Source organism: Pelodiscus sinensis, chromosome 13, assembly GCF_049634645.1.
Source record: "Pelodiscus sinensis isolate JC-2024 chromosome 13, ASM4963464v1, whole genome shotgun sequence".
Lineage (NCBI taxonomy): Eukaryota > Metazoa > Chordata > Testudines > Trionychidae > Pelodiscus > Pelodiscus sinensis.
This window is the reverse complement of record NC_134723.1, coordinates 45,753,061-45,769,633: the sequence shown is the minus strand read 5'-3', so window position 1 is coordinate 45,769,633 and position 16,573 is coordinate 45,753,061. Positions and strand designations below refer to the sequence as shown.

General features: G+C 53.8%; 1 protein-coding gene across 11 annotated transcripts in view; it reads right to left on the bottom strand.

Moving 5' to 3' along the window:
- Window positions 1-16,573, bottom strand: part of MBNL3 (muscleblind like splicing regulator 3) — a 126,373-nt gene that overhangs the window by 21,770 nt on the left and 88,030 nt on the right. For 10 of the 11 annotated variants that reach the window (XR_012906964.1, XR_012906963.1, XM_075941148.1 and 7 more), the window contains 2 exons: window positions 9,798-9,998; window positions 7,396-7,626 (listed from right to left, as the gene is read on the bottom strand). Coding sequence is in view for 9 of the 11 variants with exons in the window: in XM_075941148.1 (XP_075797263.1) it covers window positions 7,396-7,626; window positions 9,798-9,998 (432 nt within the window). In the remaining 2 variants the exon portion in view is untranslated. Of the gene's footprint in view, window positions 1-2,477; window positions 4,073-7,395; window positions 7,627-9,797; window positions 9,999-16,573 lie in introns of those variants that run through there. The other variant, XM_075941150.1, reaches the window with a different exon arrangement.

Below are 16,573 nucleotides of genomic sequence, written 5' to 3'. Positions count from 1 at the left end.
TTTCTAAGGTGGGTCCCGAAAGGTGAGCACTTAAATCCACATTTAGAGACCTAGCGAAGAGGTCTCATTTATAAAGGTGCCGAGCCCAAACATTTCAAATGTCACTGAGAATGATGGGATGAAGAGACTTTTCTCTATGAAGACTATATATATATATAACCAGGCTACTTAATAGCATAGGTATGTATATGTATGTCGTGCTGATCCTTCAGGGCCAACCTCTCAGCTGGTGTAAACAGAAGTACCTCCACTGACTTAGAATCCCAGAATCCCAGGGCTGGCAGAAACGTCAGGAGTCATCGAGTCCAGCCCCCCGCCCAAAGCAGGACCGACCCCAATTCAATCATCCCAGCCAGGGCTTGGTCAAGCCGGGACTTAAGAACCTCTAGGGATGGAGATTCCACCCCCTCCCTAGAGAACCCAGCCCAGCGCTTCCCCACCCTCCTAGGGAAATAGATTTTCCTAATCTTCAACCTAGACCTCCCCCACTGCAGCTTGGGACCATTGCTCCTTGTTCTGCCCCCACTGAGAACAGCCTCTCTCCAGCCTCTTTGGAACCCCCCTGCAGGGAGCTGAAGGCTGCTCTCAAATCCTCCCCTAATTATTTTGGTTGTTCTCTGCTGGACTCCCTCCAATGCGTCCACGTCCTTTCTGTAGTGGGTGCCCCACATCCTTTCTGACGTAGCTGCACCAGGGATTAGACTCAAGAGAAGCTACGCTGATCCGCTCTGACCAAAGGTCTGGTCCAGGTAGGCTCCTGTAGAAATCTTGCCTGAAAGGGAAACTTTCTTTTTCTGGTATTTCCTAGAAAACCCAGGCAGGAATTACTCACTCCAGGGAAGTGGCTTGCCGTGTGCCCGGCAGAGAACGATAGACTCGTTGCTCTACTGAGCAGAAGGGGCACATGTGGGATCACACAGGAATGGCCCAGAGATGGTATCTGGGTACCCGGCTCTGCTTCCGTTCCAGAGTCAGGCGACGGCCTTTGGGCCGTGGAGTCCCATGACGGCTCTCCCGGGTGGCTGTCCCTGAAGACATTTCCCTGGTGAGTCTAACTGCCTATGCCTCCAGGGAGGGCAGGGATTGGGGAGAGGTGGGGTGGGAAAGTGCTGAAGCCACTAGGCCCGTGGTGTCCAACCAGTTCTGAAGAGTGGCTACTGCTCTAGCCAACTAGCCACGTTATTCTGAAAACGGGAATAATTTTGTGAGCCTCCTAGCCAAACTCAACTGGCCAAGTAGCCACATGTAGGGTTGCCAGAACATCCCGAACATGGCAGAACAAAAATTGGTTGAGAACAAAACAAAACAAAACAAAACAAGCACTGCTGTGGCCATTTTACATGTCTGGTATTTTCTGGGCCCACAAATACCGGACTGTCCACGTGAAAACTGGACACTCACATGTGGCTTGTGGTGGGCGTGTTGGACACCACGGCACTAGGCCCATGATTTGTCCTGATTCAGAGGGATCCTTTTACCTGCCACCAGAATGCAGCTGCCTCTGGGGTGAAGCACGAGTTTAACAGCACACAGCCACGCACTAGTGTGAAGTGGATTCGTTTGGGGCCAGGAAAGCAAGACTATTTCTAATCAAAAAGTGTGGCAAGGCAGAGCTGGAGTCTGGCCAGGACTGTGGGGCAAATAAAGCTAAGTCTTGTGAGAAGTGAGACGAGATCTTTAACAGCCTCCATCAGTCAAGGCCTCGGTCTCAGCAGCTCATGGGGACAAATAAAAACAGCAAGGAGTCCAGTGGCACCTTAAAGACTAACCCATGTAGTAGGGCGTAAGCCCGTGAGCATATCCTCTAGCAGCACATTTCCCATGCCACCAAGTACTGACCCCAAAGGGAACGGGCTGGCCTGCCGAGTCATCCACACTGGGCAGCTTGTGGCTGGTGAGGGGTCATCGAAACGGCATGGGGTCATCTCTGCTCCCTGGCCTGCCTGGGGCCGACCCGCAGTTGCATGCTAGGCACTGCTGCGGGCACTCATGACGATGGGTCTGGCCAAGGGAAAAGCCAACCCTCCAAGCAGCGTGAGAACCACCCTGCCTGTAGGAGCAGCCGAGTGACAGAAGATAAATACGGGATGCCGCCCGCTTGGCTGAATCCCAATAAGACTGACAATTGGCCAACGGGTTGGTTAATAATTCTCCCTCAGAACCCTGTGTCCATGCGGGATGTTTACTCGCTAAAGTTCTGCTTTGAGGCTATGTCTGCACTGCCCCCGTTTTGCACAAAAAAATATGCAAATGAGGCAAAGTGCGGACTATCGCAGCGCCTCATTTGCATAATTCATGAGGCTTGTTTTTGCGCAGGAGGCTTTTGCACAAAAAGGAGCCATCTACACGGCTCCTTTTTGCGCAAAAACCTCCGTCTAGCGCAAGAGTCGTTCTGCCGCATTGTTTTCAGAAGAGTTCTTGCGCCAAAACGGAGCCTCATTAATTATGCAAATGAGGCGTGATGATATTCCATGCTTCGCCTAATTTACATATTTTTTGTGCGAAACGGGGGCAGTGCAGACATAGCCTGACTGTAATGGGAAACTCATTGGCGACTGGGTTTTTGGCTAGTCATTATAATTCTTTAAGGGTCCCACTGAGGAGGATGGATTTAGGACCTGCTCCATAGACTCTCAGGGCATCTCTCCACTACGCGGGGTTCAATTTAGCGGGGCTTGTGGATTTTGGAACATTTGGTGCTGGATCCTTCATGTAAAAATCAGCCTCAAAAGTAATTTCCCAGGGTGGTGCATAGAAATCCCCTGGCAAAGATGTTGCTCGGGTCGCTTCTGAGAGTAATGGAGTTCCCTGCCCAGTCCCTTTGAAATTATTCTTTCTTACATGTGTTACCAGGTTACAATGACCTCCTGTCGTAGCCCGGAGACGTGGTCCTAAATCCATCCTCCTCAGCGGGTCCCTTAAAGGATTATCATGACTAGCAAACGACCCCAGTGACCAGTGAGTGTCCCATTTCCATTCCTACTCCAGCAGGGTGGTTTCTTGGTAACTGCCTGCCGCGCTTTGGGCAAGACGTGGGCAAAGCAGTGTCGCAAACGGGGCGGATGGAAATCCAAGATTTTGGACAGTCTCAACAGGACGGAATAGATTAAAAAAATCCACGTTAGTAACAACCTCCTGTCGGGCAGCCCACATACAGCAAAAACCCCACGTTGAAGTTGGAAGGGTTATATGTGTCATTGGTAATTGCTGGCAAGTGGTAATCTCACTGCAAACACACACACAGATTAAAAACAAATATTTCTGTGGAGAAGAATTGAAATTTGCAGATGAGCAAAAGTAGGAAAAACGTTGCTTGGGAACCAACTAGGGGGCTTGCTATAAGGCTACTGATTTGCTCCCTTGTGATATGTGAAGTTGGCAAGTTGTGTTCTAACAGCTGGAACTTTTTTGAATCTCCGTGGCCACTGTCATTAAATAATTGTTGTCTGAGCTTCCTATTATCCGATCCCGCCATAATTTCCTGCAACCGTTGAAATTTATAATCAATAAAGTGTAAGCCCCATCATTTTGTGCAACTGTCCAAACGAATGGAGAAACACTGAAAAAAATGCTTAAAGATAGCATCCGTATTATCCCTCAAAATGATAAAACACAAAAAAATCGACTTCTGCCAAGCCTCTCTCTATTGTATTCCCAGGGTTCTCGGACACATTCAATGCCTTTCGGACCCGAGGTGTGAAATACATCAGACTCTACCCCAGGTTTCACAAGGCCACAGATGCTGCAGGCAGATTAAAACCAGCGGGATAATGAAATGGCTCCAGAAATGCATTGGGGTTTCCTGAAGAAACGCTCAGATCGTTATGAGCGTCCAAAGGCCGAAACCGAGAATTGCCCCCCCCCCTTGGCACAGACCGTCACGTCTGAAAGAACATCGTCACGTTTCAGCGCAGGATGGGCAGCCTCCTCATGGCGCAACACAAAGTACCAAACGAAAAGGCAGTCATGCAATCTAAGATGGTCACATGCAAAGCAAGAAGGTGAAAGGTCCAAGTACCAGGTCAAAGGTTGCCTCGAGGGGTCGTTTCAGCGATCGGACAGCTGGCTGAGTCTTAATTAGCAGGCAGCGAGCACATGATGGCAATGGGCCAAAGGGGGGGATACAAGCACAACAACAAAAAACAGCAAGCAAAGATGCGTCAAAAGGAGAGCAACATTGTGGACAGGTGAAGAGAAAAAAAAAATGAATGCATTATACAATATATTAAAAAGACTAGGCATGCACAACATGGGGTGTTCGTTGCAGTTAATCGGATTAAATCTATTGTCTCTCAATAATCTTTAAGGTAAAAAATATCCTCACAGATCCCAGACAGTATTACTGGCACTCACAATGTATCAATCTACAGCTACTTCAGAATTAGCAGGTGGAGCTAGATTTTTTTTTTTAAACAATATTTTTCACGTATCGTTCAATTGTAAGGATCAGCGGGCCAGACTTAGGACACATCTACACGTCTGCAAAGATCAACGCTCCGGAGGTCGATCTTCCAGAGTTTGATTTAGTGGGTCTGGAAAGGACCTGCTAAATCAAACACCCAAGGGCGCCCTTGTCAACCCCAGAACTCCTCGTAGTCACGAGGAATAAGGGAAGTCGGTAGGAGAGTTTCTCCCGCTGACCTCCCGCTATGGGGCCACCTCCCCAAAAAAATCAATGCCGGGTATGTTGATTCCAGCTATGCAGTTACCATAACTGGAATTGCACATCTTGCATCGATTTTCTCTGCCAGTGTTGACCCGGCCTTAGGGTTGGACTCTCCAGCTACACAGCACACATGAATGAAGGGGCAGAGAAGGCATCCCTGCTCAGGAAAGGAACTCCAGCACAGGCTTAAGAGCTTTTCTGAATTGGGACCCAACAATCGGCGCCTGCTCCCGTTGACTTCAATGGGATTGGATCATGCCGCACGGGAACTAAGTGGCTTGTGCATGAAGTGCCCTCCAGGATGGGCCTGAGCTTTTCAGAGATGAAAGGATCCACGATCTACTCGGCAGGGGCCTGTTCGGATGCTCTGAGCCATATGCGATTCGTGATGAATGATCAGAAGCCATTCTGATCTTTTTAAAGTATTATCCTCAACAGATAAAAGAAATGCACCAAACTGCCAAAGGTGAATGAATAATGGAAACCGTTTTGGTAGTAAGGGCGTTGCAACAAGCAAATCCATAAATATTTTAAGGGTACTAGTTCACGGCATACAAATAGGGTTAATTACATTTATAACAGGAGCCAGCAGCATGAATAAAACATGCACTGGCTTTAATTTAGTAGAAGTATCCTAGGTAACTAGTAAAAAGTAAAGCTTCATTTGTAACGAACATGTGAGTTTCCACTTCCCTGTAATGCAGAGCTGTCCTTTCAACAAAAAAGTATGAAAGAGGGATTGCTACTCCCCTCCCTTTTTACAAATAAACTGTGTAGGGCAGATCCTGCGTGGATTCAAAATTTATCCCCATCCCCATCCACATCTGCAAAAGAAGAGTCACATACACAGGCCGTCCTCGCTGTAAGTCCAAGATACGTTACAAAAAACTAGGACTTATAGTGAAACAACTTAAAGCAGGGCATTTTTTCCCCCATGGCTGGCTTCAATTTGCACAAATTATTATTATTATTATTATTAATTTTGGTGCGACTTAAGAGCAGGGAATAGGAGAATTCATAACACACCAGTTCCTACAAACGTCAATGACTTTATAGCTGGGACGCCCTATATCCGCACTGACACGTACAGATGCGGCTATCTGCAGATAGAAAGTGAAAATCTGCAAATTTACAGGGTTCGAGACATACAATTTGTATCTGCATCCATAGCCTCATTGACATTCATGGATCTAAAGCAGATGCCTGCAGATTTGCAGGACTCTACAGATAAATGCTGTAGTATAAATAGGTTCCTCATGCAAATCCTTCCAGGTAATATTGATTCTCCCAGAGGACAGCTGTTTGATTTATACAATCCAGGGCACAAATGTGATATTGCTTAGTGCCGGCAGGATAACAGCTTCCAGTTTTTGCATTGTGTTTTATCATGAGTGGAAAGTTCTCACTTGCTAGCTGCAGGGAAAGTTGCTCCATAAAAGCCTATTAGCCTTAATTCATTAGCATTTCCAAATCAGCAAAAGTAGTAAGAACTAGGGTAATCGATAATGATTATCCAAACGGTTACATGTGGAAATTTTCAGCGGGTTACACGGTTAGCCACTTACACACATTTTAACATCCCTAGTAAGAACCGTTTTTCAATATGAATTATCCACACACGAATACACAATAGCAATAACTATTGCAGACACACCACCTCAGCTCTGCAGCTGGGCTTTGCCACCTTCTGAAATATACATACGGCACCGGACCTGTCGCTGGGTCAACGGACGCAACTCCACTGAATTCGACAGAGTTGCATCCGTTCACATGCTGGCCCACGTGGACTGAGTTCTCTTGGCTTGTTTTTAGACCATTAGCTATTACTGTGCTGCTCTGGGATGCAAAGACGCCAACTCAAATGCACGCAGGGCTTGATTCTGCCTGGCGCTGGGCATCTCCTTCTAGCCATGAAGCATCTTTATCACCCTTTGCCTTGAGGGACTCATTACCTCTCAGGAGTGAACCTTAATCACGGGCAATGCGGTTTCATTTCCAAGAATGAGGGGGTGAAATTTTGGCTCCACTGAAGTCAACAGCTTGGCCGTTGACTCGAGCGGGGCGTGGAGACGACCTGTTCAGTTTGTCGTCGGACTGGCTCCAGACACTAGACTAAGAGGGCAGCCAAGGCTTGCCCAGGGAAAAGTCTGTGCTTGCTGCTAGGGGCATCGCATTAATGGTGGATGCATTTCACTCCCTCACGCCATGCCAGAAGACCTTGCGCGTTACCGTCACGTCCTCAAACAACAAGATGCGATGCATCGTGCTACACCGGATACAAGGAAGGGATGGAGATGGAAACGCTTTCCACACACCACTTAGCCTAAGGGGTGGCAATAATTTCCGTAGGGGGGCCATGTCCTCAATTTTAGTAGTGGTCGCGGGCCAGCCCCGGAAGGGGCGGGGCGGGGCCTTGGGTGGAAGGGGCGGGGCCTTGGGTGGAAGGGGCGGGGCATCAAGCAGGAGGGGTGGTTCCCTCTAGGCACCACATGCCCCTGGGGGGAGGAGACTTTGTGCATTCCCTCCGCCCCCAATTGGCCTTGGCGCGAGACAGGGTGGGCTGCAGGCTGGATTGAACGGCGTGGTGAGCCGGGTCTGGCCCGCAGGCTATACCTTGTCCACCCTGACTGAGCCTTTTCCGAAGACGGAGAATCCCTTCTCTACTTCCTGGGCACCTAAAGCTTTTTCCCACTGGCTCTATGCTTTGACACGGCAGGTCATGCCCTTACCATTGCAGCTGTCTGGTTCGCCTGGTGTTGAGCTGCCTTGATTTTGGCTTGCAGGTGTGCAGGGGGATGAAAGTACTTGCATTTCTCCCGAGAGCATCGGCCTTTGATGTAATCCATGCACACGGTAACAGTGTTCTCATTCGTGTCGATCATTGCGATGTCGATGGGGTGGGCGTAACGGCAGTCGTTCTCCCCACGGGTGCAGTTTCCACGCTGAAACTCTCGGCAAACCTTAAAGGAAAGGCACTTTGCTGAGCACACTGAGTGGGCTTCCTCTCGGCATGCTTAACCAGGGACGTCAGCACAGGGGGTTGCATTACAGTGACCCGAGCTGTGGGTCCGACCAATGGTCCCTCTAATTTTTCCCCACCCATGTGCAGAATATTTTTTTTTCTGTGCGCTGAGGCATGTGGGGATGTGCACCACCAAAACACAAGGTGCTGGATGTGGGCGCTCTGCTAATCAGCTGGGCAGCACCTGAATCTCTGCTGGGTGGCCGCCCAAGTGCTCAGCTCACAGGGAACCCTGGTTGTGACTCTACACCCTTTAGTCCCACGGGGTAGCACTTTCCAGTGCTACTCCCTATCCGGTTGGGTGCAGGATCATGATCTGGGTTCCCAACAGTATTAACAGTGTGGCAGGGAGCATGGAGCCAGGACACATGCAGAACTGAAACCGCCTGGGGCGGATCTTGGCCCTACTGAAGTCAGTGGGAGTTTTTTTTACACTAACTTACGCTCCCCGGCTACCACCCTTTTCCCCGCCCAACCTGGCCTCCCCAGACACGGGGCCAATATACTACCCTAGCTTTAAGCAAATTATATTTTACTATTTCTGCCATTTTTGCCTTACTGAGATCACGGAGTTTAAAATTAGCCCACAGAAAGACATTCTCTCAAGCACGACCCTTAATGTACAAAAAGTAAGCTACTAATAGTTGAAACAGGTCCTGCCTTAAACTGACCCACGAGCTGCATGACCATGTGGCCAGTGGCGAAGTGTTAAAACCCAGCAATGGGCTCCATAGGGATGTGAAGGGTTAATCAGTTAAGGTTAACCCGTTAAGGTTAATGGGGGGAGGATATGTGACTGGGCTGGAGCAGCCCCTGTCAGTAGTGGGGCAGAGGAGGTGCTCCAGCCTAGCAGCAGACGGGGGGAGGGGCACTCCAGTTGGGCCGGAACGGTCCCCCCACTCGGCCCCGTTTTTAATCGGTTAACGGGTTAAACAATACGTTTAAGGTGAGCCAATTACACGGGATTTTACATCCCTAGTGCTCTGAAGGCCCCGACGGAATCGCCATCTTGGAAAAGAACAAGCTGCGTGCTTATACGTCCAAGGCACAGAGCCCCATAGCTGTAAAACGGGTCTTCCAGGCTTCCTGGTGCTGACAGACTGTGGGTCACAATTCAGACGCCCGGTCGCCCCGGGACGGGTCAGCAGGCCTGTAACAATCCCCAGGAGGGCGACAAGGTGGGAGAGAAAGAAGGGTGGCAGCCGAAGCGGCTGAGAGACCTTTTTACACCGACGTCTTGAGAAATAATTGGCGCCAGTTTGTGGCTCCCATGGAATTTGGCCGTCAGCCCTTCGCTCCCCAAATGGACGTTGTGCCGAAATGTAACCTTCTGTAGGTGTCACGTCACGGACGGTCTTACTGCTCCCCGGGGGGCCCCCGGACAAACGCTGACTGGGCCGAGGGGTCGTCGGAAAAGACGCCCTTAGGCTCAAAATGTTTGCTTGGGATTATACTTAAACTCCACGGCCACCAGCCTTCCCCCTGCCCAACCCGGCCTCCCCGGACGCCTGGAGCCACTGAGTGAGACAAACACAGAGACCTCAGCACGAGCCACCCGCATAGGACCTGACCCAACTTCCTGGAGCTCGGCAAGAGTCTCTCCATCGACTCCAAGAGGAACCTTTGAGAAGAGGGAAGAGGCCGTCGCCTCCTATCCAGGCTTGTATTCGAAGCACGTCTACCTTCCCCTGTCCCTAGGAAAAGGTCTGCCCCAGGCAAGGCCACCCCTACACGTACCACAGAAAGGATTCTATCGAGTTGCGAGCCCCCAGAATAAGGCAGGGCCTGCCCCCACGCTCACTGAAAACAAGGGGCGACTGGGCTCACAGCCCTGCAGCGACCTCCAAACGCTTTGGCTCAGGCCCACAAGGGGCCACCTGTTGCAGGGTGTGGTAGCACCAGCAAGTTAAAAACTTCTGAACTCAGAGCAAGGGGTCTCAAAGTCGCATGCCTCGCACAGGAAATGGGCCTGATTCTGCTCAGAACGACACCCGTGCACGGAAGGTCCCAAGGCTGGTCTGGATTTACACGGCTGCAGCAGGGAACAGAATTGGCTCAAGGCACCCCTTACATCCCCTTTCACAATATTACGTGTTGCGGCCCAAATACCTCCAGTTTATCTGTACGCATCAGTTTCTGAGCAGCTGAGCCTCCCGGTACTGTAACAGTAGGATTCCCGGAAACCAAGACAGGCGTATTTGGTAAAAGTTCTGCCGGAACCAAGCCCATCCCAGGAGACACGTGACTGAGATAGGGACTAAAAGCCATGGTGGGACTCGTTGCGAGTGATGGAGTCACAGGAAACGTAGTCTGTAAGGAAGAAAAAAGAAAAGAAATGGGTTACCCCGGTGCTCGGGTGTGGACTATGCCAGCCCGCGTCTAGCGTGTAACCCTGGCAACCCTCGGAGACAGCGTGGTTAGAACATCACAGTGCTTTGCCTGTCAGTCTATTCATCGGCTCTCAGATACTTGTGACCCAGTCGTGTCTCTTGGCTCACACGCACGAGAGACGTGCGAAACACAAGCCATCGCCATTTGCCAGAACAAAGAGTATTGATGAGCTCCACAGGTTAATGACACAATTAAGAACTCAGGCCGGCAGGCAGAGCAGGCCCACGTTAACCCGTCGTCTCGCTCCCAACAAGTTTCTCCCAAATTAATTTCTCTTTTACCTGGCCCCTCGCTGGTACCGATCCCATGTGCTAAGCATCTCGCCAGGATGGGCTGCATATCATTATGTAAGCACATCAGAACAGCCAGACTGAGTCAGCCCAAAGGCCCATCAAGCCCAGTGTCCTGTCTGCCCACAGTGGCCAGTGCCAGATAACCCCGAGGGAGCGAACAGAACAGGGAATCATCAAATGATCCCTCCCCTGTCACCCATTTCCAGACAGAGGCCAGGGACACCATTCCGACCCATCCTGGCCAGTAGCCATTGATGGACCTAACCTCCATGAATCTATCTAGTTCTTTTTTGAACCCTGTTAACGGCCTGGTCTTCACAACCTCCTCTGGCGAGGAGTTCCACAGGTTGACTGTGCGCTGCATGAAGAAAAACTTGCTTTTGTTTGTTTTAAACTTGTTGCTTATTCATTTCATTTGGTGACCCTTAGCTCATATGTTTTGGGAACAAGTAAATAACTTCCTTATTTACCTTTTCCGCACTAGTCATGATTTTATAGACCTCAAACCTATCCCCCCCTTAGTCTCCTCTTTTCTAAGCTGAAAAGTCCCAGTCTTTTTAATCTCTCTTCATATGGCACCTGTTCCAAACTCCTCCTCATTTTTGTTGCCCTTTTCTGAACCTTTTCCGCTGCCAAGGATATTTTTTTTGAGAAGAGGCGCCCACATCTGCACGCAGTATTCACGCTGGGGGCGTATCATCACTACCACTGGCATGCATATCTGGCATTTGGCTGGACTTGTCTCAATGTTAAGAGCTCTGAGATTTACTGAACCTACAGCTAGGTCAGGGCTGGCCCGAGCCCCTTTGGTGTCCTGGGCCCGGGCGTGCGGTGCTGCCCCCGGGTGCACGGCGCATGTGCACGCCAGCCACGGCTGCTGGCGTGAAGCCCGGGGCCCGCCCCCGGGACGCTCGGCACATGCGCTGCTCAGCCCAGCATGGCCAGCGCTGCTGGCACACGCGCCAGGCCATGCAGGGCCGCGCAGCCGTGGGGGCAAGGACGCTGCTGTCCAGAGCCGCAGGGCCGGCGCTGCGGGAGCCGGGCATGCAGCTCCTGATGGCAGCTCGAAGGGACACCGCGCGCCCCTTACAGCTGCCATCAGGCACCCCCCGTGGGTTGGCACCCTGGACAGCTGCCCGGCTCGCCCATGCCTCCGTCCGGCCCTGAGCTAGGTCACCAGGTGCTCACACGCTTGTGCACAGAGACGTGCGCTCACACACTCGCTCGTGCTCAGAGACGTATGCATGCACACATGATTGTGAACAGAGACGTGCGCGTGTGCGCGCACACACACACGCACACACACAAGTGCACCCAGGTTCACTTCTGCTTTTTTACACCTACGGTTCTCTTTCAGACGTGTCGATTTTGGAAAAGCCGCAGGGGCGTATTTTGTTTCTTGCCAGGCCCTCACACTAGCGCCTTCGCAAACACCTTGACTGCTGTGCCCTGGAATACATTATCCACTCTCCTTTGCCCACGGTAACATCCACCCAAGTACACCCCACAGTCCTGACTTCACAGCTTTCTAGCACAGCTTCACGTTTGCACAGCTACAGTGACAGCCAGCAGCCTCCTGCTCGTCTGCAGGACCACGGCCGAGAGCCCATCTCTGAGAGACACCCCCGGCTCTCAGAACGGGCCCACGCAGGAGGCTAAACGAGCCAAGCCAGCGCTGTCAATCTGGCAGTGTTAAAAACCCTCTCTCTCCAAGAAAGGCTCCCGATTCTCCTCTGTCGGGCCCACACCATGCTGCGGCCTGGCCCATCAGCCTGGCTGGGAGACTGTAATTATCCCACCTGGGCGATTGCAGCGCACGGCCCTTGAATCAATCATTCTCCTACGTCTTCTTCCAGGCCCAGAGACACGGAGCGCCCCAACCCGGCGTCGGGGTTCAGTTTTGGAGAGGCGCTAGCAGTGACAGCGGCACCCGTTACACGTCTGCTGGCATCTACAGTGCTAAGCCTTTTCCAGAGACGCTCGCAACGGGCTCCGTCCTGACAGCACCGGGCAAGCACTCGACGCAGCCCATATTTTATGGGCACACTTGGCCACACTGGCCCCAGCGTCTCCCGCCCACGGAAGCGCCAGTGCGTGCACATCAGCCCTGCCCTGGTTTCTGGGAGCGGAACAGCTGTCCTGGATTGGCAGGGAAGCTGCGACATCACCCAGGCAGGGAAAACCCTGGAGGGGAGCCTTTGAGCTAGATGCGGGGCTGTTTTGCACCTCAGCTGAGCCCAGGGCGTGCCCCACAGAGGCCCTGGGTCAGACGTGAAGGAAGGATGTTCCTCCCGGGGGGAGGAGGGCAGGGAGAGGAACCGGTCCGTAGCCCGCAGGTGCCCGTGGTTCAGGAGGGGAGGCAGTGGGCCTGGAAGACGTGGCCACGGCGGGAAGGAACGTAACGGGGGAACGTTCCCACGGAAACTCCAAACCATCGGCTCCACGTTTCTCCAAGCACTGGAAGGTGGGCCCCGAGACACGTCCTGCTCCCGCCCAGCCCTCCACGCAAAGCCGGGCCCTGCCCGAGTGGGGAGACGCCGATTTCCAAACACACGCGGGCGTGGGTGGAGCAAAGGGGGCTGGGAAATGGGGAAGGCCACGTCCGCGCCACAGGAAACAGGCACTGCGCTGGCGAGCCAAGAGGAGGGCTTGAGTGCCTAGATCAGGCCGTGCGCCCATGCCACGTTATTCTGAGACACCCCTCCCGGTCTGGCCCAGCTCATCTCCTCTCTCACTTCCCCAGGCAGAGGGCCTCAGTGGCTCACCCGTTACGGCCCCTGGCTCTGGTCCGACGGCCAGTTTGCAGCTGGACCAGGCAGCAGGAGGGATGGGTTACCCAAACGCCGGCTCCCAGGAGTGGGGCTGGCAGCTGGGAACGCACCGGCTGGCAGCCCGCTCCCGGGCAGCCACCCGTAAAACCACGTGACCGCTCCCATCTCACGGCCACACGGTTACAGCGAGAACCGGTTTTCAGCATCCCGCGTCCCAGCGGCGTGGAGCTGACACGGCCGGCTCTCTGCCAGGCGCCCTCAGCTCGGCCCACCGTGTCTGCCAGGAGCAGGGAACTGAAAGGTGGAGTCACATTCACCTCTGCCCCGGCATCCCGGCCCTGAGCGCGGCAGAGCGTGGCTGGACTGATGAAGTAAATACACACACGTGCACATGCGCACACGCACACACACGTGCACATGCACACACACACACACACGTGCATAGGCGTGTGCAAGGGGATTCATGTCTTTTCATTGCTGCGGGAGACAGGCACGTTGGTTTCCCCGATTCTCAGGAGGGCACCAGGCGCACATTCCCCGGGGACCCCCCACACTCCAGCGCGGCTCCCTGAACCCCCCACCCTGCCCCGGGGCTCTGAGAAACGCAGACGCTTCCCATTCGCTCTCCCGTGGCCAGCTGCCGGCGCCTTCTCCTGCCCTGCCGGTGCCACCCTCCGCCCTGGCCAGGGACCCTGCAGCCCGCCCCATTTCACCCTTCTCCAGCAGCCTGGCCAAGCAGCCGAAGGGCATCCTTTCAGGCCTGCCAGCGCTGGCTTTATCACACGGACACCACCGACTGGCACAGCAGCGGCGAATCCCAGGCCGACCCAAGCCCAAGCAGACCCATGTGGCTAATGCCCTGAAAAGTGCCCTGTACAAATGGCCGGGGTCGGGGGGGCTGAAGGTGTTGGGTTTTGCAAGGGAAAGAGGCTCTCTCATTCCCTGGCTCCGGCACCGTTACCAGGAGCAAAGACTGCTGGCCGGGTTCTGTCCTCCTGGAAATCCCTGGGAGTTCTCTGTGCCGGCCTCCTCCCTGACCTAAATGCAACAAACTCCTTGTACACCGGGGCGGGAGAATCATTTTTGATGGGGGGGGCCCTCCAAAATTCTGGGAAGTGGTCAAGGACTGTACTTTCCTACGGAGAGGGAGCAGGGTACCGGGGTGGGGGACTGGGGTGCAGGAGAGGGAGTGTGGGTGAAGGAGGAGGCTGTGATCTGGGATGGGGGTGGGAGTTGGGGTGCAGGGTCTGGGTGCAGGAGAGGATTCTGGCCTGGGGGAGGGGTGCAGGAGAGAGTGCAGAGTCTGGGAGGGAGTTGTGAGCGGGGAGGGAGGTGCAGAGAGTTTGGGGTGGTGACTCGGGGCAGGAAGTCAGGGTGCAGGGAGGGAATGGGGTGCTAGAGGCAGGCTCTGGCCAAGAGGCGCTTACTTAGGTGACCCCCAGCCAGCAGCCCTGCAGGACCCCCGGGTTCCTTCCAGCACCCGCTCTGCGGGGCCACCCACTCTCCCTGCCCCCTGCAGCAGCCTCCGTCGGTGGGGCGCTCGGACCCCCCACAGATAGAGGCTGCTGCCACCTCGCGCTGCTGCCTCTGTATCAGTGGCAGTGGTGCAGGTCCATGGGCAGCCAGTCCACGAGGGGGCTGGTTTTTAAACTGGCTCCCTTCGTGGACCGGCTCCCAGCTGACACCCCGAGGCAGAGGCAGCAGTGAGGGGTGACAGGGGGCTCCCTGGGGGTGGGTTGGAGCGCACTGGCTGCCGGCCCTGCCCCCGGGGACTGTCGAATAGCCGTGCAACTGCTAAGAATTCATGTGGTTAGTTGACACAGACCAGCGAGACCGTCGGCTCATGGATACTAAAGGCAACGGCAGCACAGTAAAGCCCAGCCGGGCTGCGGCGAGCGGCGGGAAGAAGCCGTTCTTCGGGAGCCATTCAGTGAGGCAGGCAGCAAGCAGGCCTAGTGGGAAGAGCCGCTGAAAACAGCTGCTAACCGAGCTCGATGGAACGAAGGAGACAACCTCCATTTCCTCCTTCGCAAACTGGAAACAAAACGCGCCTGGCGCAGGACGCCTGCCCGGCTCCTGAGCACGGGGAGAGCAAAGCTGTACGAGAGGCCCTCAAAAGACCTTGGCTGCTCACAGCTCGGGAAAGGGAAGACGGGCGGGCGAGCAAAGCTGGCTGGCAGAGACGCAGAGGGTGGGCAGGACCTGGGGGGGGAGGGGCTCTACCTGACCTGGGGGGCAGGGATCAAAGTGACAGGGCACTGGGTGCCAGCAGAGGAATAACCAGAGAAGGAATGACAGGACGCCAGTGCGGAAAAGCAGCACAAATGCAGCTTCCAGAGAAAGCCTCCATTGTCCAGCCGGCCAGCGGGTCTGGGCTGTCCAATGTCAAACGTTCCTTTGTGGATTCTCAAGTGCAGCTTTTTCCGAGGCGTGAAACACTGTGAGCCCAGCGGCAGGGCAGCACCTCGGAAAGCAGCGTGGGAGCAAGAGTGTAGCAAACAGGCAGTATCTGAATGGCAGGGGGGTTCTGCCAGGTTCCTTCTAATTTTTTCCACCTGTGTGCAGAATAATTTTTGTTCTGCGCACCAAGGCATGTGTGGACGTGCACCACCCATAGAAACACATGCTGTGGGCTGCTGCCAGCTGTGGGGGCTCTGCTAATCAGCCGGGCAGCACTGGAATCCCTCCTGGGCAGCCACCCAAGTGCTCAGCTTAGAGGGAGCCCAGGTGTTCTGCAGGCTGCGGGAAGGGTTAACTTGTTGAACAGATTTGGAGCGGCGCTGAATTTCCCTAACAGAAAACCTGCTCTGGCTAGTGCAAAGCCACCGGGGCGTGAAAGGGAGGTGCTGTTGTGATAAACACAGCCCTGAAACTGGCCCCATCTAGGAAATGCCATTACCGACCCAAGCAAAGGAGCTGCCTCCCATCCCAGGAGGGAAGGATACGAAAATTACTGGGATCCCCGATATAAATGCAGAACCACGTTAGGCTGAAGAGGACAGAGCCCGGCTAAGCAGGCCCTACGGGTAGCCCACACAGCCCAGTAACGGCTCGGGTCTGTCCACAGCCGAAAACTGCCTGGATTAGAGCGACCAAAGCCAGCGAGATGGAGGGCACGTCACTGCAGATAAGCTCTGGAAGATGAGGCGTGCTAGATACTGTACTTACAGCAGGAAAGAGAGCACCTGAAAGAGCTTACAAAGGGCTCAAAGGAAAACAAAGGCCCAGAGAGAGATGAAGCGACATGCTCAAGGTTATAGGGCTGGTCAGTGGTACAGTTAGGATGGGAATTGAAGTGTGTCAAGACGTGTCTTGACAGTTCCAGTGCCCGATCTGCTGACTCCTTCATGTCAACGGTTCGTGGGCCTGGAAGGGACAAGCACGTCTTTGACCCGACAGATTATTGTTGTGTGTCGGGCAGACGCTCCGC